Genomic DNA, 23,326 nt, shown 5'->3' on the forward strand with positions numbered 1-23,326 from the left:
TATATATATATATATATATATATATATACACATATAATTTCATGTTTTATAATTAGACAAATAAATATAATTTAAATGTGTTATATATTTACATTGATTTAAAAATACTAATGTAGCCTATAAATAATAAATATATATTAATTGTACAAAATTATTTTGACAGCCTAATTTAAATACATGTATTCGCACATACACGCACAGTCAAATAAGGTCAATGCTGTGAGCTGCACTAGATATGATCATCATAGAGCTGGTAATGTAATATTGAACAGATCCCTTAAAAATGCATCATGGAATTCATAACTAATGAAATCAAGGCATCTCTATATAATGACAGGGTTCCAGCATCAAACTATTAATAATTTTTTTGTTATCATTATCAGTATGAAATATATCGATCGATGCAGAAACCAGTTGCATTTCCTCTGGATTGGGTAAATCTTGCCCACTTTGCCAGAAAAAAATTGGCCCAAAAGTTGCTGTTCTGCAGTCTCAGCTAAAGGGGCGTCATGTAATGATCTGTTATGACAGGTTCAAGTAGAGAGTGGAACTGTTCCTTAACAGAGCTGGCAGTCACACCAGTGGCACTGTTACAAGAGACATCATCACAGTCCTCTGGGCCTTACAAACGAAATTCCCTGGCTCTCTGTTCATGCCTGTTGTTATATGAGAGGTAAGATGAATATCACAAACCAGAACACGGTAAACTAAGCAGCTATTGCAGCGTCTCAAAAAGTTAAGTCATTAATAACATCATGGTTTTGACTGTATGTGAGCTGAATGCTGCTTTGTGTCTTTAAAAATAATTATGCATGATCTGCTCCTCCTGCTAACCCAGATACATAAATATACGTATGCCCGGCTATACTATGCTGTATAATGTGCTCACATTTCCAACAATACATGATAAACAAATAATAAATGAAATGGTTAAAGCTTAAACTCTAACTAAATAATTTGTGGTAATTAATTTAGTAAATCTTATCATTTCTTTATTGTTCCTTATTATTTTGTATTTTTATCTCATGATTTCAGCCTCCAGTTTCCCCAGGAATCAAACAAATGACACATTGGTTTGGTAGGGTGTGTAATATGGTGACTGTGTTCAGAATAGAAAACTATCAAACTATCAAAAGCAACAAGAAATGCTTTTAACAAAATGATTCTACATTATTGTCCATGATCTCATTATGCTGCATGTTTAATTTATCAAGTAGTGTACAATTATCATATCTTGGGAAAAAAAATTGTTTGCATTAATATATTAATAATTAATATAACCCAAATAATAATTGCATATTATGCGTACAGAAAATCTGCATAGTAAATACTGCAGAAAGAGTGAGAAGTATGGTGGTAGTATTCTGTTCGGAGTATAGACAGTGGGTGTGTGAGTGTGTACTCTCACCTCCAGGCAGTTCTGCAGGTCCACAGCTCTCTCTCTCTGGGTCAATATCTGACACCCATAGCGTGCGAACGCATGACTTCCAAAGGCCGTAATGTGCCATCTCACACGTCTGGTTGTTCCTGAAGTGTTTTGGCTGGGATAGCTCCACCCAGAACTCTGTGCCCATGCCAAGCACCGTCAGAGTCACGCCTATGAGAGCGACGAAAAATGCCAGCTTGATCTTGCCTTCCTGGCTGTCACTCATTCGAGGGGGCCTCGACCGTTTACCTGAACGCCCACTCTTACTGCCAACTCCACCCAAAGCTGCCATACCCGCTCTCCCGTCCTCATCCTGCTGCAAAAATAAGTTGGACCACATGGCAGCCACAATGCTTGGAGATGAGTGGCGAAACTCCCAGAGGCAAAGTCAAGAAAGGGGACAAACAAAACTAAAGCAAAAAACAGGAGACTAGAGACATTAGTCTGGAGTTAGACAGATGGACAGATAATGAGAACGCAGAGAGGTGTATTAATAGAAAGCTCAAAAAGGAACAGGAAATGATAGTGAATTACAATGTTCTGTGATTTAAAAGGAATCCAGCGTGCAAGAAATTCATGTGACAGGGGGTCATTTCTGAAGAGCGCAGAGTGGGAATTAACGGACGTCTACAAACGAGAGAAGGTTTGATAAGAAACTAGACAGGAATAATGGGTAGATGAAAAGAACCACTTGATGAGAGACACTGGATTGAAGCCTTATATAGCCGTGAAAAGACGACACATTCCTCTTTTTGATGAACCTGCAGAAAAAAAGAAAAAAAGACTAGAATTCAAAACACATAGTACATAAATAGTAGCAGAAAGACTGAAGGATAAAGTTATCAGAAATCTACAATTGATCTTTTCCTTTAGTCACTAAATATTTAGTTAAACAATAATAATTTGCCAATGGTATACAGAAAAACTATTCAAGATGCTTGCTACTTCTAATTAGCAATTGTAATTTTAATTCAATTCTACTGTTTTAATTCGAACACTACAAGGATGAATTTGTTAGCATTAGGCCATACATTAGTTATCATGAATTAACAAAACAGCCACTTTTAACAGCAATTATTAATTTTCAATGTTAATTCAAAAATATTCTTTTGTTTATTGTAATTTCATGTTCATTCATGACACAAGCCTGAAAAATTAAACCTTTTAATTTAGAAGTAAAATTTGAATTGAACTAGTTTTTAAAAGGTCTAATTAAATTATTTATAAGTCTTGTTTTTAGAGTATAGATCTTGAAAACTGTTTTTTTTTTTAATTCCATTGATATTTTATACTAGAAAACAAGACAGTTTCAATACAATTTTATTTCTCTTTAAGGTCATAACTAATCCAGTTATTAGTGGCACAGAGAACAGCTTTTGAGGGATAGTCCACCCAAATATGAAAAAGTTTACTCATTTACTCACCCTAAAGTTGTTCCAAACCTGTACGAGTTTCTTTTATCAGAGATCTACAATCAGTTGACGGTCCCCATTGGCTTCCACAGTATGGAAAAAATACTACGGAAATCAATGGGGACCAGCAACTGTTTGGTTACCAACATTCTTCAAAATATCTTTTTCAGAAGAAGAAAGAATTCGTACAGGTTTGAAAAAGCTTAATGAGTAAATAATGACATCTTTTGCAATTTTTGGTGAATTACCCCTTTAATACTTTGAAAACAAAATTATACCTTTGTCCTCTGTTGAGTAAACAAACAGGCAGTAAGCTTACAGAGAAGGTTAATACAGGTCACGATTAGGTCACATTGTCTAAGAATTAGCGATGCCAGATGCGACTCCAAGATATCAACACATACCCGCATAACTCTGCCCACTTTAGCCCAGCATGTTTGATCTGTGCCATTTTAAGGCCTCATAAATACCCGAGCATTACGTGTACAGAGAACTATTAGATCTATGGACAGAGAGTTTCAAGGTGTGCGGCGTTCAAACTAGATATTCAGTAAAGGTTTTTTGGGCCATATTATGTGTCATTTGAGATACAACACTATCAAAACACTAAACACGATCTGGAAATGTAACACACAGGCTATAATTAACCCACTACGATCATCTCCATCACAGCTCTTTATATTACCACAACCATTACGCTTCTATAATATCCACTATAATTTGCAAGTTTTTGCCTCAAAAGGAAAACATCTGCACCCATAGCAAGGGGCTCACATCTCAGTCGAGACCGTTTTGGCAGTCAGAATAGAAGAAACCAATTATCATTTTAAAGCAACTGGGCTTCAGCCCCACATTTGCATATTAGGTCTACTATATAGTATCCAGAAACAATGTATAAACATTTCTCAGCAAAATAAATGACATCCACGTAACTGCCGAAATGTTTGTAGAGTATCAAATAGCAAGAAAAAAGCAAACAAAGTCTTGACACATCAAGTCACATATTCAACAGGTATCTGCTGCAATAAAAACTGAATTATGAATGCATTTTTTTTTTTAAATCGAGTTAATACACAATCAGTTACAACCATAGCAGTCTGCAGATAATGCGTTTATACTTCTATCAATACATCCATATTTTAATAAGCTGCACAACAAACCTATTAAATTAAATTTAAGGCTTGTGTCACATTTTTATTAAACTATGACAGTATGCATGTGTGCAGCAAGTGCATTGAAAAGCCATCAAGCTTTAGCAACAGTGAGAGCAATCGAATCCTGACCTGTTCTGTGCGGGTGCAGATCTGATGACTAGATACACGAAACTCAGCTGAGAGAGGAGGAGAAGGAGGGATTTAAAGAGAGCGAGAGAGAAAAAGAGAGAGGGACAGAAAAAAGAAGGGTGGAGAAAACTGGGACTGGGGCTCATGAAATCAAGTTGTAAAGACTATGTATGACAGTATGACTGTATGACAGCTTAATCACCAAGCAGAAGGTTCAGGCAAGAGTATTTATCTGTGCATGGACAGATTTGACATTTTCCAGTTTATGTCAGTGTGAGTTTTGCACGTCTGTGGGAAAGTAAATCGAATGTATGTCAGCTGATCCACGGATGTTTGTGTTTGTATGGGCAAGGCTTCTATTTTGGACAAGCACCTGTTAATGACATTAAGAGCATGGGAGTTACAGTTGCAAAGACAGAAAAGAGAGAGAGGACTGTTCATAAGGCGAGAGAAAGCAGCTGATAGAGCAGCTTAGAAAGTTATAGATGGCATTGAATCAAAGAGGGGTGTGAGAAAAAGAAAAAGGGTGAGAAAAAAAGAGAACTGGCTGTAAAACCAGTTGGTGGAAAATAATGAAGCCAGAAAGATGCTCACTAATTAACCAACAGAACATGTGCCTCCATCCATTAGTAGATGTTCATTCAAAGTCGTTCCATAAATCAATAGAAAACATTTGTTGATCAGAATTTCTGTCTCTCCAAAGTTATAAGAACTATTTCATTGAACTTTAACAAAGAAAAATATAAAAGAATACTATTCATTTACCAACTGCGTCTCAAGAGAAAGTGGGCCATGAAGCAATACAATGACCCCAAGCACACAAGTCGTTCTACTAAAGAATGGTTAAAGAAGAACAAAGTTCATGTTTTGGAAATGCTGAGTAAAAGTCCGAACCTTAATCCAATTGAAATGTTGTGGAAGTATCTGAAGCAAGCAGTTCACAGGATATTACAGAATTGAAATTGTTCAGTACTGAGGAATGGGCTTAAATTCCTTCAAACTGTTGTGAAGGACTGATCAGCAATTACAAGAAATGTTTAGCTGCAGTTATTGCTGCAAAAGAGGGTCACACCAGATATTGAAAGCAAAGATTCAAATACTTGTACCACTCACAGATGTGCAACACTAGATCATTTTTTTTCAATAAATAAATGACAGTATATATATTTTTGGCTCATTTGTCTGATTGTATTTTTTTGTCTTATTTCAGAATCTGATGATTTTTGGGTCATATTTATATAGAAATATAGAAAAATCACAAACTTTCAAGCACCACTGTATATGCATTTTTCATACTGACAAAAGGGAGCTTAAAATCATAGAAGCAACTGTTCTGTGGAGCATGAAAAGGTTTTGTATTTCATTTTGTAAAGCATAAAATGTAAAAAGATTGGCAGATCTGATTCTGAAAGCGCTGCCCAATAGAGGGATAACTCGGTGTCCCTTCAATGAACAGACTGTCAGTGAATGGAACACAATGCCATTTTAACACAAACCTGGTCATCGTTGAGGTAATTTGGCAGACCGCCAATGAAGAGTTTATGGGCCGAATCAGGCACCACCGTGGAGACGACGCCTACAGAGAAAGAACCAGAGTGTGACCAACAATGATCGAAATTAAGTCAATAACTACTAAACTTTTGAATGAAAAGAACAAAACATTGCGCGTACAAGAATTGGGGGAGCAAAAGAGAGACGTGCCTGGGACATAGACACTGGGATTCTCACTCATGCCTGGCAGAGGCTGGTAGTCGTGTGGTCGACGAATCTTTAAACTCTGTCCCTGGAAAATTATGCCATCAAATGCCATGGCCTGTGTCGTTTCATCCACCGAACGAAACTGTATTGCCAAGCATAAAAATAACATTATTAGGCTCCCAGAAGATCTTCAAAATTTGCTCTACCACTCTGAATGAAGACTGACCTCCAAAAAGGCAAAATTCTTGTCCTGGTTGATCTGAACAGCAAGGACTGGGTTACCTGGGGCCTGAGTCAAGCCACCCAAACGCATCTGAGCATTGAAGAAGTCCATCATAGACTCCTTTAAAAAAAAAAATTCAGAATACAATGCTATTAATCAAACTTGTGTAAGAAAAAAAAGCTAAGCATTAAACAAAATTAATCAGTTGTACCCCAGTTTATGGTTGACAGCCCAAATTATACTGGATTCATGAATTTCATGATAACGTTGAAGGAAAGATAATCACATACTACTGAATGTCAATGATAAAAATGAATCTTACCTCTGTGATGCCAAATGGGATGTTGCCGACATAAAGCCGCCTGGCCTGTCGAGTCATCTGACTGCCCACAACAGGAACAGGTGTTGGGGTCACAGCCAGACCCTCAGGGGTCATTGTGGGTAGCAGAGCAGTGGCCGGGATCTGACCAGCAGCTGAAGTCAAAGAAAGGTTCATGAGTATGTTAGACATATGTTGGGCATATGAACACAACCGTTAAGGAAACCACATTGTGATATTACAAATTTAAAATATTTTAAAATTAAATTTGTGTTAAGGCAAAGATGACTTTTCAGCACCATTACTCCAGTCTTTTTTTTATTTTTTATTAATTTTCTACACAGAAAAGAGTGTACACAGAAACAGAAAGCAATGATTAACACAATGTGTGTCAATACTAATAAAATAAGGTATAAAGCAACTATAAAAAAAACATGAACAAACAATTCACAGTCAGAATAATAAGAACTAATAATAATTAAATATACATATACAAATAAATATTAATCTGTTATTCAAGCCGTTTATGAGATTTGTAAAACAACCTTCAGAAATCAAGCCTTACTCCTTTCCCATCAACTATCAGGACTGAGTAAAGAACCATTCTCTTTAATATACTGAAAGAGGGGGCCCCACAGCTTTCCAAACTTATTTGAGCATTTCTTGAGGGACAATCATATCTTTTCTAATTTAATAAAATAAAGAACATCTGATAACCAACGAGAATGTGAAGGGGGCGTTTTAGATTTCCAGTTCAGCAATAATAGTCTCCTAGCCAACAGAGTAACAAAGGCAATGGCATCCTGTTTAAGAAATGACAAGGATGGTACAGAGGGGCAAATTCCAAACATAGCAGTGAGAGCATTCGGTTCAATTCTTTCCCCTGTAATAAATGATAAAGTTTCAAAAATGTTTGTCCAATAATTATATAGGTTTGCCGGAATTTGACAACATTTGTCACATGCTGGAGAAACACCTTCATAAATCCTAGCCAATCTAGCTTTTGTAAAATAGACACGATGCACAACTTTACACTGAATAAGTGAATGTCTGGCACATATAGATGATCCGTATACCCTGTTGAGGATCTTTTCCCATAGTTCATCTGATAGCTCCTCTTCCACATCATCTTGCCAAAGAGCCCTAATGGAGTCTAAAGACTCAGGACATAGGCTATGGATTTGAAAGTAGATTTGCGAGATTAGGCCTTTTAAAGTACAAGTCGGAATGAAAAAACTATTCAAAGGAGTATCATTAGGCAGGAGAGGAAAATTTGAAAAAGTGGCACGAGCAAAACTACAAATTTGTAAGTATCTGAAAAAATGCTGCTTTGGAAGTGAAAATTTCTCTCTAAGCTGTTGAAAAGAAGCAAAAGTGCCATCAATATATAAATCATGGAACGAGTTAATGCCACAACTAGACCAAGATAAAAAGCCACTGTCCAATAGAGAGGGAGAAAAAACATGATTACTGGCTATCGGAGCATAGATTGAGAATGACTGTAATCCAAAGAAGCACTTAAACTGAGCCCAAATCTTAAAGTACCCCTGTAGTGAAAATCAAGTTTTTTATGTTGTTTATTTGTCTATGTGGTGTTTTAATAAGCTTTTAGACAAACCATGTACCAATCTATTAATCAACACCATTGCTGTGTATTTTCTCCTTAAAACTGTAGTTTCCCAAAGGCTGACCCAGAAATATGGTTTGAAACAGCCCTTGGTTTGCTACGTCACAAACCAATAACCAATCACGTCAAGGGATCGATTCCAATCACTAGCATGCAAAATATACCAATACCAACACAAAATCTAAAATAAATCAGAGCAAAAAACCCATGAAGCTGTGGTTTAATGTGAATTTAGAACCGTTAACTTGCATTATAACCCGTGGCAACAGTTTAAAAGTAGCCCGCAGCTGCGTCTGCACTTCACACGCGTATGCTCGCGGGCGCGAATTAAAAGGGTGAGGTAGAAGATAGAATGGGAGAATGTACTAAAGCATTCAGTGAGTTGGGTTTTGCGGAATTTGCCTCCATCATAAGCCATGGGGGAAGAGGCTCTAAATTCTTATAATAAAGCCAACATTTTAAGGCTCTAATATTGGTGGCCCAATAATAGAACCTCAGATTAGGTAATGCCAGACCTCCCAGTGACTTGGGTCTCTGTAGATATGCTTTATGTAACCTGGGGACCTTTTTATTCCATATAAAGTCCAAATACGTAAAGCACAGCCTCTATTTCCCACAAAATCTCTGAAACGCCAAGGCCGTGAGAGTGCACCCGCTAAGGTCAGCGGCCACTCCCAAACACTTCCGGGTCAACTTTACAATTTTAAGCTATTCAAATATATTAGATTTTAAAGGGTATTTATTACAGCTGGTGATTTCAGGAACGTGTATGTGCATTTAAAATCATAACATATAAATGCACATGTTCTTTACAAACAATAACTGAATAAACTAGGCTGTATTGTTTTGTATCTGACTGTGTCCCCTAACGGCAGGGGGTTTTGATTCAGTCTAGAGGCTCGATTCTTTTGAATCCGTTCATGAAAATGTTTTGTTCAAATTCAGCGATCACATTTAAATAGACATTTAACACAAAAAATTAACACTATCTCTCTCTCTCTATGTATATATATATATATATATATATATATATATATATATATATATATATATATATATATATGTGTGTGTGTGTATTTATTTCAAGGGCACACGTAGATATTAAGATATACATTTGTGCTGTAACGAGTCGTCTTCTCTGCATTTTATGTGCTGCTGTCTTTTATGTTATTTATGATTCTGTTGGTGTTATACACGGCTTACTCATTACCATATAAACTTCACTAGAGTTTAACAACAGTTTTACCAATAAGAGCAGTGGGTGGACACTTTAAAGCACATACACACGGGTAACGGTGACCTGGTTAGTCTTCACTTGATCTTTGCGGTCTGCGACTCCCCCATATCGGCCTCTGAATACCATTGAACTCTTTTATCAGCGCAGTATGACAGTTGCAATCTGTGTGTAAGTAGGAAAGATTCAATGTATTATTAATATGCAGGGCATTAGAGAACTGCCTACATACTTTCACTATTGTTGGTACAAGGACAGTGTCTCGAAACCCAATGGCAGCGTTTTTAGACATAGTATTTATTTTCATTAAACATTTTATTTTAATTTCATTTAGGTGGCACAGTCAGACACTCATACGGTTTAGTCACACAAAAAAAGTATTACTGCAGTAGCTCTTAACATTTTTGCTTTCATTGCCAATAAACTAATAAGTACTGCTGGTACTTACATGTGTTGTGATAAAACAAAATGTTGTACAACTTTATTTTTAGTGTTTTACTATTTCATTTAAGATTATGTAAATATAACTAAACTGAAATCATTTTAAAACTTATTTGGGTCACATGGAAGTTTTCTGAGGCCCTCTAATGGGCCCCGGCCCCCTGGTAGAGAATCAACACCTTCATAGGAAATGAATAGGGCGTACAAAAAATACAGAGCAATTTTTTGGTATACAATCTACAAATCTTCCACAATGAAGTAGTCTTTGATCATGTCTAAATATATTTAATGCAAACTGTAATGCAGGTAATTATGTACCATGAAAATATTATTGAAACAAAACATCATACATTAATTCGAATAGAATAATGTTATTCTTATTATCTTAAGTTGGTTTTGACCACTAAGGATCATATGTGTTATGTGAGGAATATCAGAACCATTTAAGTTTTATTAATATGGCTTTAATATGGCAACTTTTTTATTTATTTTTTTGACATGTGGCCAAGTATGATAACCCATACTCGGAATCCGTGAACACACACCCGGAGCAGTGGGCAGCCATTTTTGCTGTGGCGCCCAGGGAGCAGTTGGGGGTTCGGTGCCTTGCTATAGGGCACCTCAGTCATGGTATTGAAGGTGGGAGAGAGTGCTGTACATTCACTCCCCCCACCTACAATCCCTGCCAGTACCGAGACTCGAACCTGCAACCTTAGGGTTACGAGTCTGACTTTCTAACCATTAGGCCACGACTTTTAATATTAACATAGTATTAATAATTTTTCACTTCCAGGCATGTCTAATCTTAAGCATCCCTCAGATTTTAACCGAGCAGTACCCTAAAGGTTTGGGTCCCACTGTTCCTGAGCTGGGGGCCGAGGGCTTGAAGTCTCATACAAAGACCAGTTTCTCCATGCTGACGGAGAGTGTGGAGAGCTCACTCAAAAGCCCGGGAGACCCTCAGCAGGTCATATTATGTGGCATCGAGGCTCAAGCGTGCATTGCGGTAACATCACATGGCTGTTTAAACTGGTGCCATGACACTTTTTTACTATCAGCCACACCTTTATCTCCTGATCGTGATCTTTAAGGTTCTTATTCTGCTGTAGTGCACAACCTATGATCTCCTGGAGCGAGGCATGGAGGTTCATATCGTAGCAGATGCCGTCTCTTCTCGAAAATTCTCTTTAGATCATTGCAAATACAAGACTTTTACATACCTTATCTTGACTCACACCCACATCTTTTCAAACACAAACTCAGGTCAATTGATGGATGGCATCTATAAGCTTTTTTCTAAAGGTCTATAGAAACAGGAGGGATTTTACAGTGTTTGCTTACAGATATATGTTTATTTGTTGAGATGGTTGTGTAGAATCTGCTGTGTCCTATGAGGCAGTGATTCTCAGGGTTTTCTATACATATTTGTCTGTCATTTTCAGTCAGACAGATCGTCTTTTTGTTACGACTGAAGCAGAGTGGGGCGTTTCTCACCACTACAGAGAGAGTTTTATTACAACTAGTGCAGGATGCCAAGCACCCCAACTTTAAAGAGGTACCTGTTGACCTGTGTGTCAGCCATATTGTAACTCTTTTAAACCTAAAATGCATTCTTTCATTATCTCACAGCACTCTAAATCCATCTGATCACAATTTGTATATTATTAATTTATATGTAAATTTTCTTATTTTTTATTCAAGAAATGTAAAATGGAAATATATACAGTTTAAATTTCTTGAATTAAAAAAAATATATATTTAAATTTAGGATCTTTTACATTTAAGAATGTTACATTTTAATGTATATTTAACACAAAGCTGACAGAAGGAATATAACACAAATGTTGCTTTGGCCACATTTATGTTTATTTATTTGGACATTTTTAGGTTTGACAGCACTAATTCCTTTTTTTCTTTTATTGTTAAGAAAAGAGCTTGGATATTTTATGAAACATCTCTTTTTGTGTTCAGCTAAAGAAAAAAAAAAGATGGGTTTTTGACTTTTGGGATGAGCTGTCGCTTATTATAAGACCTTGAGGAAATCATATGATTCAGCAAGGGTTTTCTTAGCCCTGGTTGAAGGTTTGTTTGTGTCTGTATGAGGAGCTGCTGAGGTGGTTGGGATTTTGTAGTGATTAAGTCTGCATTCAGCTATTGTTGTGTTCATGTTCTGACCTGTCCTCCTTCATTTTTTGCACACAGATCCAGAAGCTCTTGGCTCACCCCTCCCCTGATACAGGCCTGCTGGCCTTCTTCAGCTCTCTGTAGGGCCAGTCACACACCACACCCTGCAGACATAATCACATCAATTACTAGAAATCAGCACAAACTGCTTTCTGAACCTGTTAGAGTCATCTGAGCATTTGTGTATTCAAATAAAATAACATCCAAAAAACACAGATATTTGAAATTTGAAAATGTTTCAAATGGTTCTACAAATCTACAAATTTTTGGTAACGCTTTTGGTTCTGCATGTTAACATTAGTTAATGCGTTATCTAACTATGAGCAATACATTTGTTACAGAATTTATTCATCTTTGTTAATGTTAGTTAATACAAAAATAACTTTCCATTGATAGTTAGTGTTAGCTAAGGTCCGTTATATAATATTAACAAATACACCTTTAGATTTTTATAATGTATTAGTAAAGTAACAATTAACATGAACTGTAACGAGGAGTCAGAGGCGTGCGGATCCATTTGCAGCTTTTATTTCAATCAAAGGCAGAGTTGAACAGGCAGTAATCAAACAACAGCGTCACGAACAGCAGGGATAATCCAGGAGAGTAAACAGAGGCAGAGCAAGGGTCGGGGCAGGCGGCAGAGAATCACACTAGTAGTAACAGTCCAAGGTAATACACAAGAGAGCTCAAGACAGGGGATAAACGCTCAGAAATGTAGGCGGGGCAATACAAGACTTCACGAATACCGAGAGTCTAGGAGCTGCTTAAATGGGGAAGCTAAGGGGAAACACCTGTGCCAGTAATCAGTCCCAGGTACGGGGTGTATGGGAAATGTAGTCCATGAACGTTAGTACTCGTCGGAGAGAGCCACCGAGGCCTGATTTGTGACATTAACTATGATTAATAAATGCTTTAGAAGTATTTTTCATTGTAAGTTCCTGTTAACTAATGTTAACAAATGAAAACTCACTTTAAAATGTTATCACATTTATTAATCAAGCTTAATTTTAATTTGATTATATTATTTTTCATGATTATTTTATGTTTGATCATAAAGAGTTAACAATGTATATTTTAACATACAACTTTAATGTGTGTTATATGTATAAATTAAAACGAAAAAAGTAAATGTGTCCTTTATTGTTAACTTACAAGTAAAGTGATATTAATGCATAAAACCTTACTGTAAATCATTACCATATGATTGTATTCGGTACATTCATTTTTATGAAATAAGAATAACGCTTAAGCCTCTTGATTATGCATATGGCGTTGATATGTGTGATAGCCTAAGTAACGTTTGTTATTTTTTCCTCACTGCTTCATTACTTGTTGTGTGCCAAGTGTGAAATCCACCAGGATGCAAAGATCACTGTGTCATAGGACCAAGAAAATCTGAATGGAAATTATTACAGCGGGTTCCCGCCTGGTGCTCCACTCCTCTCCTATTTCAGCAGAGAAACAGGAACTTACTCAACAGTAAAACACTACAAGTGCAGCCATGAGAGGAGGAGAGAACGACAGAGAGGAGGAGAAACACACCGACTTCTCAAATGTCGAACAGAGGGTGGAGTGTGTGACGTTCAACGCAGGCAGAACGGGAGGGAGAAAGAGAAAGAAAGGCAAGAACTTTTTCCGACTGTTTTTTCTTCTCCCAAACAGAAATTTCATACAAAACGTGTTAACTTAGGCGCTTCAGGTAGCGAACGAATGCAGCGATAAACACAAGACAAGAAAGAAGAAGGATAAACAAACGTTTGCGGAGATCCCTCAGATGCCTCTGTGCAACAGATGACAGCATTAAAAATTACCACCGCGTGAAACCTGTGGCCCTTTGACACAACAGAGGTATGTTTTCTCTCATCTTTTATACTTAAACACTCTCTTATAGTAGGCTATTTTCGAAATATTAGACCTAAAAGTGTATCCAACATTTGATCCATACAGTGTGCAGTAACTCTAATACTTTAAGTATAGCCTATGTTTGTTTGTCAAACTTTTAAATTAAGATTGGGATAACTACACACTTTTAAATATATGGTATGGCATTGTTGACTTGGTTTCACAGTTTAGCTGGACTGCATGGGTTAACACACCGTATTACATAATGTTTTGTTTTCTCTGCACCTCAGATCTCCCCTTCAGCATGACTTCTGAACTGGACTCTAGTTTGACCAGCATTGACTGGCTTCCTCAGCTGGGAATCAGCACTTTGCAATCAGGGAAAGAAAGAGTGGAGCGAAAAAAAGAACGAGGACGAGAGAAGGGCATCCCTCCCATACCGACACCGTCCCCTGGTTCCAATTCCAAAGTGAAACCCCCTCACAGCTACGCCACTCTGATAGCCATGGCGATAAGTTCTGCTCCTGAAATGAAGCTGAGTTTGAATGATATTTACACATGGATCAGCAATACATTTCCTTATTACAGCAGAGCAGGAAGAGGATGGAAGGTAAAGGCCAGACCACTACATGACCACTTCCTTGTGCTAAATAGTGCATTGAGGCAGAGTTGTGTATGCAGTTGTGCTCGAACTGGGCCTGTGGTTTGGATTTACACCTTTATTGATTTATTAAACAAGTCTAGAAAGCAACTGTTGTGAAATATAAATGTAGCTGAAAGCAGTTCTTTTGTATATTAGGGTCAATCACAGAGTTAAACATGTCAGGATGATACAACCTTCCTGGTATCATAATACAGAAAAAAAACTCATTAAAGGAAAGCAACACTTGAAAAGAAAACTTTATGGCATAATATTATCTTAAATTACTTCCTAGCAAAAATGTACATTTTGTCATTTTAAAATATTAAATAATTTGACCATCTTGTCTTTTTGGCAAGGCAAGGTTAGTTCAGGTTGTAAAATGTCATGTGGTGCAACCCCTCAAAAAACTTAATGAATATTTTTGACTCCTCCAAAAATATCAATTATATTTATGAAGTAATAATTTAATAAATCACGATATAAAAATACTACACTGAAAACATTCAAATAATGATTAAGATGTATATTGAAGGTATGAGGAAAATGTATTATTAAGTCATTTAGAGAACTGGTCATTTTTATGTCATTGATGGATGCAATGTAGATTTTAGGCATTTCAATTTAACAGTTTAACATTTCATAATTTTTCAGCATACAATTTTTTAATTTTTTTTTATGTTTTTGGGATCTTGGCCCTTTTTAAGGACTATTGACTTTGATAGTTGTTGGATTTCAGAGCCCTGATTGAATCTCACTGAGCCCATGGAGCAAGTAAACATGCCTTTTCTTCTGTCCAGTGGCTCAGTTTCTCTTTTGATAGATATAACACTGACTTGAATTTCTGGGGAGAGTTTTTGCATCATATCATACGGTCAAAAGGTGTCAAAGTGAACAGACTGCTTTTTATTATTGCGTACATAAAATTTGTATATGATTCATCACACAGACTTATAACAGATTTTCTGTCAATGTGAAATTACAGTTTGTAGGTGTGTAGTGATACTTTACAGGAAATGTGATGCAATCTCTTCTACTTCACGATTAAAGCTAAATTATATGTGATGCTCTTTAACTGGAAGTGGTGCTGATTATCTGAGGAATCTGGACATGTTTAAAAAACGATTTTAGGAAATGATTCAAATGACTCATAAAATGTTATTTATTCTTGTGATGGCAAAGCTGAATTTTCAGCAGTCATTACTCCAGTCTTCAGTGTTCTTCAGAAATTATTCTAAAATGCTGATTTGCTGCTCAAGACACTTTTTTATTGTTATTAATGTTGGAAACAGTTGTGCTGCTTAATATTTTTGTGGAAACCATAATGCTGTCACGCCCTTGGACTGCCCCTTTGTTCCGTGTCTTGTGTTTTGCTCCCCATGTGCTCCCATGACCCAGTTTCTCCGGTGTTGATTATGTTCATTGATTTCAGGTGTGTCTCGTCTAGTTCCCCTCGTTTAGTTCTGTATATAAAGTGTGCTCTGCCCCTTGTTTCCTGTCCGTGTCTAACATCAAACCCCTGTGCTACGCGTGTATTCCTGCTATTGAGTCTTTACTTGGATGAATAAAAGATTGCTCCTGGTGTTATTCCCCGTCGCTCCGCACTCCTCAATCCTACACAGTAGGCACGTTGTGACAAATGCATTTTTCAAGATTCTGACAAATAACCACAGTTAATACATTATAACACTTATCAATTCATTGTTACACTATGCATTTTAAATTCGGTTATAAGTATTTACGACAAGATATAATGTATTTCAACACACATTATTAATAATTATAAATGCATTATACCCTTTAATAACCTTTACAGTGGATTATACATAAAGTCTTTAAGTAAGTGTTACCAAAAAGCTAACTGACCCAAAACCTTTGCATAGTAATGCATGTCAAATACATATGTATGTACAGACACATTTCTGTTTTGTCTCTTAGAACTCAATTCGACACAATTTGTCCCTCAATAAATGTTTCCGGAAAGTTCCTCGACCACAGAGCGATCCTGGGAAGGTGATGTAGCAAAATGATTTTATTATATATCTAAGGTTTATTCATTTTAAATAGGAAAGATTATTACTGTCATGCTACTAACTATTTAAACTGTTATAACACTCTCAAATCCACTTTGTTGCTTACTAATACTGAAGCTAAAATAATCACCTGTTTTAGGGCTCATACTGGACGATGGATGTACCGCCTAACTCAACTCAACCCAGGGGAGTCAAACGTCCTTATCCTAAAGAGGAGGAGGTAAGAGTACGTCACATGAAGTATATTCATCACATCTGTGAGATTAGTATTTCACTCACCGACATCTCTCTTTCAGGCTCCATTCTCAGTGGCCCAAGTGCCTGTCTGTCATGCAGAGCCCCTCCCACCTCAGCCAGACACCAAAAGCACGTTCTCTCCCCCTCCTTGCAAGGTTCAAAGTCATTTCTTCTGCTTTTCTATTTCTATTAAGGATTAAGATCCTCTTATAGCAGAGCTTGAGGTCTAAGAATGAGGAAATGAGAGTGTGTGGTAAACAAAAGAAAGCTAGTGACTGGTAGACTTTGTAAACTGGTAGACACTATAAATGATTACTTTCATTTATAGTGAATATAAATGCATGCATCATCTCAAAGGAATAGTTCAAATTAAAATTCTGTTATCATTTTCTCACCCTCATGTCATTCCAAACCTGTATGGTATTATTTTTATCTATGGTATTTAAAATCTATACTATGCATTTACAAAATAGGTGCCAACTTTAAAGTTGTATGAACTACAAAAAGGGTGCTTAGATGCCATTAATGTCATTGTTTCTATATAACGTAACCAACATTGACATCAAATAGAGGTGCCATATTCTAAAGATGTCAACTTAGGAGCTAGCACCAGTTTACTAATAGCTTGTGCAAGCACAAACCCTCTTTTGAGATTAAAAAATAAATTACTGTCAATATTTACTAAAGACACGCAGCAAAAAATTAGCAGTCACAGACACAATTACTTTTTCAGCTGACCTTATGCAATTGTAGAAATTTCTCTTTCAGACGCCACACAAAAACATGTCTTCTTAACCCAATTTGCGCTTGACATGGCTGTGATAATTTCCTTTTTGGTAGATTGTGTTGTGTCATAATGGAAATTAACTGGCTTTTTTGTTCAACAGAAGAAAGAAACCTATACAGGTTTGGAATAACATGATGGTGAGAAAATAATAACATTTTTGGGTGAACTATCCCTTTAAATTCGAATTGAAAATTTGAATCGTGCTTCATGAAAGAAAATAAGTTGGAGTTTGGGTGTGAGGATGAGTAAATAATGTCAGAACTTTCATTTCTGGCTGAACTATTCTTTTAAGTAGTATATTACATTGTTTATCTAAATAACTCTCAAATGAATCTCTGCAAATTAAATTTCCACAGCAACGTCCAAACATCCCAGTACCTACATCTCTTCCTTCGAACCCTCATGCTGATCCCTCTCTTCGATTCTCCTTTGCTGATTTGAACTTGCCAGATCTGTACAATTCCTTCCAGTCCCTCTGTCGCTCTGTGACAGAGAGAGTCACCTCACAAAGTAAATCTATTATGCCACTCTTTTCCTTTTGGCTTATCATTTATTTTGATTCAGAATCAAGTCGGTGTAAGATGTGTCAGTTTAGTTGTGTTTAATGATTCACATTCTCTCTCTCTCACTCTCTCTCATAGCGGACGTTACCAATTTACATGGACTAACCCATGACAGTACACCGCTCCACACACCTACCCTGCCTCCTCTCTCCCCCTGCCCCTGTCCAAACTCTAATATGAACCAGTACACCAACCCCAATCCTACTCTTTACCCAAACCTCAATACCAACGGCAACTTCAACCCAAATACACCCAATACTAACTCTAGTTTTATCCACAACCTAAACCCAAACCAGAACTCTAACATTCATCCAAACACCAACACTGAGCCTGATAAGCTGCTGCACAATAATGGTGAGTATAACTGCTCAGTGGTGATGTGTTGATGGGATACGAGTGTCCTAAACATCTCTTTCTCTCTCTCTCCTTCAGCTGTTCCTGCAGATTGGTTCAGTAACGCTGACTCTTTGAGAGAGAGTTTCAGAATTGCTAGTAGTCTGGACTGGGCTAACATTGATCTCACCAGTCACCCTGGTCAGTACTCAGCTGTAGTCTACATGCTTTCACTTTTCGCTCTGGAGTTACATTTTAGTTTCAAAGTGACCGTTTTGGAATTTGTGCATCCACAAGCAGTATTTTCCACTGTTGTGAAGCTATTTTGAAACTGTAACTTGCCAAGTTGCAATCTTCTTATACTTCAAACTAAAAGCAGTCACACTACCATTTGGTAGAAAATTGCTACACTACATGCAACAAACAAAACATAGCTAATTTCTAAAACCATTAATATCTTTTTAAATACATATTTATAAGGATGTTAACTTATAATATTAATACTCATGCACTTACACTTAACGCTGAACTGCTAAAACAACACTTTAATTAATCTACAGGGTTTGCACTGTCCTGGAAAACCTCTATTTTACATTATATATAAATTGAAATGTAATAAGCAAACAAAAACATTAAGCAGCACAACTGTCATAATAATAAATGTTTCTTGAGCACTAAATCAGCATACTAGAATGATTTCTGAAGGATAATGTGACATTGAAGACTCGAGTAATGATGCTGAAAATTCAGCTTTGTCATCATTACATTACATTTAGTAATTTAGCAATTGCTTTTATCCAAAGCGACTTACAAATGAGGACAATGGAAGCAATCAAAATCAACAAAAGATCAATGAAATGCAAGTGCTATAACAAGTCTCAGTTAACTTAATGCAGTACACGTAGCAAGTTTTTTTTTATTCTAGAATAAATAAAAAGAAAACAGATAGAATATAAAAAGATTAGAGCAAGCTAGTGTTAGAGGCCTTTTTTGCGTTTGTTAATTGTATAATAAATAAAAAGAAAACCGACAGAATACAAAAAGCTAGTGTTAGTTTAAAAAAGAAAAGAAAACAAGCAGTAAATGAATAGAGTGCAAGTCTAAAAGGGACAAGTTTTTTTTAAAGAATAGAATTAGAATAGAATGTGCTAGAGTTAGAGGGTCAAATAAAGATGGAAGAGATGTGATTTAGCCGATTCTTGAAGATGGCTAAGGACTCAGCTGCTCGGATTGAGTTGGGCAGGTCATTCCACCAGGAGGGAACATTTAATTTAAAAGTCAGTGAAAGTGATATTGTGCCTCTTTGGGATGGCACAATAAAGCGACGTTCACTTGCAGAATGCAAGCTTCTAGAGGGCACATAAGTCTGAAGTAATGAATTTAGGTAAAGGGGTGCAAAGCCAGTGGTGGTTTTGTAGGCAAACATTAATGCCTTGAATTTTATGCAAGCAGCTATTGGTAGCCAGTGTAAATTGATAAACAGGGGTGTGACGTGCATTCTTTTTGGCTCATTAAAAATGAATCTTGCTGCCGCGTTTTGGATTAATTGTAAAGGTTTGATAGAACTGGCTGGAAGATCTGCCAAGAGAGCATTGCAGTAGTCCAGCCTGGACAGAACAAGAGCTTGAACAAGGAGTTGTGAAGCATGTTCTGACAGAAAGGGCCTGATCTTCTTGATGCTGAATAAAGCAAATCTACAGGACCGGGCAGTTTTAGCAATGTGGTTTGAGAAAGTCAGCTGATCATCAATCATAACTCCAAGGTTTCTGGTTGTTTTTGAAGGAGTTATGGTTGATGTGCCTAACTGGATGGTGAAATTGTGATGAAACGATGGGTTTGATGGAACCACAAGCAGTTCTGTCTTAGCAAGGCTGAGTTGAAGGTCTGCTGAGGTTAGACAACTTGAGATGCGAGCAGCTATCGTCGGATCATCAGGATGGAATGAAAAGTAGAGTTGAGTGTCATCAGCATAGCAGTGGTATGAAAAGCCATGTTTCTGAATGACAGAACCTAGTGATGCCATGTAGACAGAGAAGAGAAGTGGTCCAAGAACTGAGCCCTGAGGCACCCCAGTAGTTAGATGTTGCGACTTGGACACCTCACCTCTCCAAGATACCTTGAAGGACCTATCTGAGAGGTAAGACTCAAACCACTGGAGTACGGTTCCTGAGATGCCCTTTGCCAATAGGGTTGACAGAAGGATCTGGTGGTTAACCGTGTCAAAAGCAGAGGACAGATCCAGCAAGATAAGTATTGAAGATTTGGAATCCGCTCTTACCAGTCTTAGGGCTTCAACAACTAAGAGCAAGGCAGTCTTGGTTTAATGTCCACTTCTGAAACCAGACTGGTTGCTGTCGAGGAGGTTGTTCTGTGTGAGGAAGGCAAACTTGGTTGAACACAGCTCGTTCAAGTGTTTTTGCAATGAAAGGAAGAAGGGTGGGTTAAGGGTGGGTTTCTTAAGAAGTGGAGTTATACGAGCCTGTCTAAATGCTGAAGGAAAAACACCAGTGTGAAGAGATGTGTTAATGATGAGAGTGAGTGCAGGTACAACTGCAGGAGAAATGGCTTGAAGGAGATGAGATGGAATCAAGCGGGCAAGCAGTAGGGGGATTAGAAAGGATGAGTTTGGAGACTTCTGCCTCAGAGAGTGAAGAGGTTGTGAACGAGTGTATGTTTGCTGGTAAGATGTGCTTGACAGATTGTGGTGTGGAAAATTGCACTGATGGTTTTAATTTTATTAATGAAGAACGTGGCAAAGTCGTCAGCTGTTAAGAGTTGATGGAGGAGGAGGACAAAGGAGAGAGGAAAATGTTTTAAAGAGCATGCAAGAGTTAGACGAATTGTTAATTTTGTTATGATAGTATGTCCTTTTAGCAGTGGAGACATTAGCAGAAAAGGAAGAGAGGATTGACTGATACACATTAAGGTCAGTAGGATTTTTTGATTTGCGCCACACCCTTTCAGCAGCCCTGAGCTTAGAATGATGTTCACGGAGAACATCAGACAGCCAAGGGGCAGAAGGGGTGGTACGGGCTGGCCTGGAAGACAAGGGGCAGACAGGGTCTAAGCTAGATGTAAGAGTGGAGCAGAAAGTATCAGTAGCACTGTTAGCATCAAGAGATGCTAACTGCTTAAGGGAAGGAAGCGAAGATGAAACCATAGCAGATATCCAGGAATAAATCACAGGAATAAATTACATTTTAAAATATATTCAAATACATAACAATTTAAAATAACATGTTACAATATTAAAGCTTTTACTGTATTTTCGATTAAATAAATACAGCCTTAGTGAATATAAGTGACTGTTGTCACAAACAACTTTTAAAAAAAGGCCTGGAAGAATTTTGGAAATTCATTGGTCATAAAGTGTGGGAAGTGTTATTTACCTAAATATTTATTTTGCTGAAAAAAGGATAATTAATGGTTGCATTTTTTGGACCAGTTTATTAAAATGAACACCGTCCTCATTGAATAGACATGCAAAAATTCTGAACATAATCAGTGTGTAATGTCTCTTAAAGGTTTGTTAATTTATGAATGCATTCAAAATACTACAAAACTACTGTACATCACTGTAATTAATTGTTTCTATCTATGTTGTTCTCTTGCAGACCTGGTAGAGAGCATGCGGCAGGCTGAGCTCTGTGACTGGGCTTTGGATTCGACGCTCTTCACCTCGCTCTGTGATTCACTCAACCGTTTCTTCACTCAGAAGGGTCTCATTAGTTCATCTTCTGGTGGCCCCTCCTCTTTCGGACAAATGGCCCCACCTCCTATGAATATGCCGCCCACTAACCCTCCCAGCCTGGCTAGTTTAACTCAACCCTCTCCACTCATCTACTCCTCTCAGCTCCCTCCTGGCACTGGTGAATCTCCCCTCCAAAGTCCTAGGAGAAGCCTGACTCCTCACACCCAGAACCAGACAGCACAGAGATCCCTGGGGCTGCAGCCCACCACGAGCCAGCCTCTGACTCCTAACGGTACGTCAACAGACCCCTTAAATCCTTACAGGACCACTGTGCATCTAAACGTAAAGGGATAGTTCACCCAAAAATTTAAATTCTGTCATTTGATTACTCACCCCAATGTAGTTTCAAACCATTCCATGACTTCTGTAGAACATCAAGATATTGTTTTGGAGAACGTTTTAACTGTTTTTACTCATTCTCCTAATACAGCACTTCAAACTCAACCCCTGACCCCAACAGGACGTCCACACTTGAAGAAAGTCAACAGTGAGGAAATCCAGGATGATTTCGACTGGGATTCTTTGATTGAATAATTTTGTTTGCAGATAAATACACCGTAAAGAAAACATGAGCCAATTATTGAGAAAAGGCACGAGTATCTGTCAAAAAGGAGGTGAGGCTAACTCATTCATCTTGTTTCATTTATATGTGGAACAAAAGCAGCACCATCGTAACAATGATCATCATTCAGCTGTTTGTTTCCTTTGGTTGTTATGGCACAGTGTTGCTGCTATAGTCAACTGCATGTTGAAGTGCTGGAGAATAATAATAGCCAGCACCAAATTGTGAGGTTAACCAAAACTTGCAATGCAAAATATTTATCATGTTTGTTCCTGAACTGCTCCAGACCTTGAAGGTTGGGGTGGATCGATCCACGCCAGGCTGCCTTTTATGTCAGCGTATTACAATGTAAATAGCATTAGCACTTCCAAAACCTTAGCCAATTGACAATGGCTCAGTTTTTGCTGAATGTTGATAGAGGCTTTCCTGACACTTTAGTCAATTTAATAGCTATTGAAAGAACTTTTTGACCAAAGACAATCTTAAATTGCACCTTTTCAACAAATTGCATGTACACTAACAATTTGTGGGAGGATAAATGCAGTTTAACAGTACACTGAGGTATATTATGGAAATACATATGGGTGTATTTTGACTGAAATCAATTATGACATTTATTGCTTTATATTATTACACTTTGTCACATAGCAAATCTCCTTAGAGAGCCAATGTCTTCTGTCTTCAATTAAAAACAAAATAAAAAGAAACGTCCAATGTGTTTTATTTTAGTT

The 23,326-nt window shown here is 37.3% G+C and overlaps 3 protein-coding genes and 1 pseudogene across 4 annotated transcripts in view; 2 read left to right on the plus strand and 2 right to left on the minus strand.

Annotated features, from left to right (window-relative positions):
• The window catches only part of LOC107549474 (voltage-dependent calcium channel gamma-6 subunit-like), an 11,179-nt gene extending 6,520 nt beyond the window's left edge, over positions 1-4,659 (minus strand). The window contains exons 1-2 of the mRNA XM_016230568.1: positions 4,122-4,659; positions 1,409-2,187 (exon numbers count right to left, since the gene is read on the minus strand). Coding sequence (XP_016086054.1) covers positions 1,409-1,766 — 358 coding nt within the window. The 5' untranslated portion in view covers positions 1,767-2,187; positions 4,122-4,659. The remainder of the gene's footprint in view (positions 1-1,408; positions 2,188-4,121) is intronic.
• A 509-nt stretch (positions 4,660-5,168) lies between these two features.
• On the minus strand, positions 5,169-7,459 carry LOC107549441 (splicing factor U2AF 65 kDa subunit). Its single transcript, XM_016230510.1, has 6 exons — positions 7,438-7,459; positions 6,365-6,516; positions 6,046-6,162; positions 5,823-5,961; positions 5,618-5,697; positions 5,169-5,174 (listed from the first exon to the last, which is right to left on the minus strand). Exons 1-6 carry the CDS (start codon positions 7,457-7,459, stop codon positions 5,169-5,171), a joined length of 516 nt encoding a protein of 171 aa, XP_016085996.1.
• Positions 7,460-9,963: 2,504 nt separating this feature from the next.
• LOC107549442 (isochorismatase domain-containing protein 2-like) lies at positions 9,964-12,018 on the plus strand (annotated as a pseudogene).
• Positions 12,019-13,440: 1,422 nt separating this feature from the next.
• On the plus strand, positions 13,441-23,296 carry foxj2 (forkhead box J2). Of its 2 annotated transcripts, none has more exons than XM_016230570.1 (10): positions 13,441-13,695; positions 13,980-14,299; positions 16,268-16,342; positions 16,502-16,579; positions 16,659-16,754; positions 17,743-17,896; positions 18,028-18,303; positions 18,382-18,483; positions 21,897-22,265; positions 22,464-23,296. In XM_016230570.1, the coding sequence occupies exons 2-10, from the start codon at positions 13,994-13,996 to the stop codon at positions 22,565-22,567; spliced, it is 1,560 nt and encodes a 519-aa protein (XP_016086056.1). In that variant the 5' UTR covers positions 13,441-13,695; positions 13,980-13,993; the 3' UTR covers positions 22,568-23,296. The 2 variants fall into 2 exon arrangements, with proteins under 2 accessions (XP_016086056.1, XP_016086055.1); XM_016230569.1 differs by having other exon boundaries at positions 16,502-16,582; positions 22,464-23,295.
• The last annotated feature ends 30 nt before the right edge of the window (positions 23,297-23,326 follow it).

This window comes from Sinocyclocheilus grahami, unplaced genomic scaffold (assembly GCF_001515645.1).
Source record: "Sinocyclocheilus grahami isolate Dianchi unplaced genomic scaffold, SAMN03320097.WGS_v1.1 scaffold373.1, whole genome shotgun sequence".
NCBI lineage: Eukaryota > Metazoa > Chordata > Actinopteri > Cypriniformes > Cyprinidae > Sinocyclocheilus > Sinocyclocheilus grahami.

Coding starts and splice junctions, on each gene's coding strand:
- foxj2 (XM_016230569.1), top strand. CDS start 13,994: ATGACTTCTGAACTGGACTCTAGTTTGACCAGCATTGACTGGCTTCCT. Junction 16,343..16,501: donor CACAGAGCGATCCTGGGAAG/GTGATGTAGCAA, acceptor CACCTGTTTTAG/GGCTCATACTGGACGATGGA. Junction 17,897..18,027: donor AGAGAGAGTCACCTCACAAA/GTAAATCTATTA, acceptor TCTCTCTCATAG/CGGACGTTACCAATTTACAT.
- LOC107549441 (XM_016230510.1), bottom strand. CDS start 7,459: ATGGGAAAAGATCCTCAACAGG. Junction 6,517..7,437: donor GGGAAAAGATCCTCAACAGG/GTATACGGATCA, acceptor CTTTGACTTCAG/CTGCTGGTCAGATCCCGGCC. Junction 5,962..6,045: donor AGAATTTTGCCTTTTTGGAG/GTCAGTCTTCAT, acceptor TTGGCAATACAG/TTTCGTTCGGTGGATGAAAC.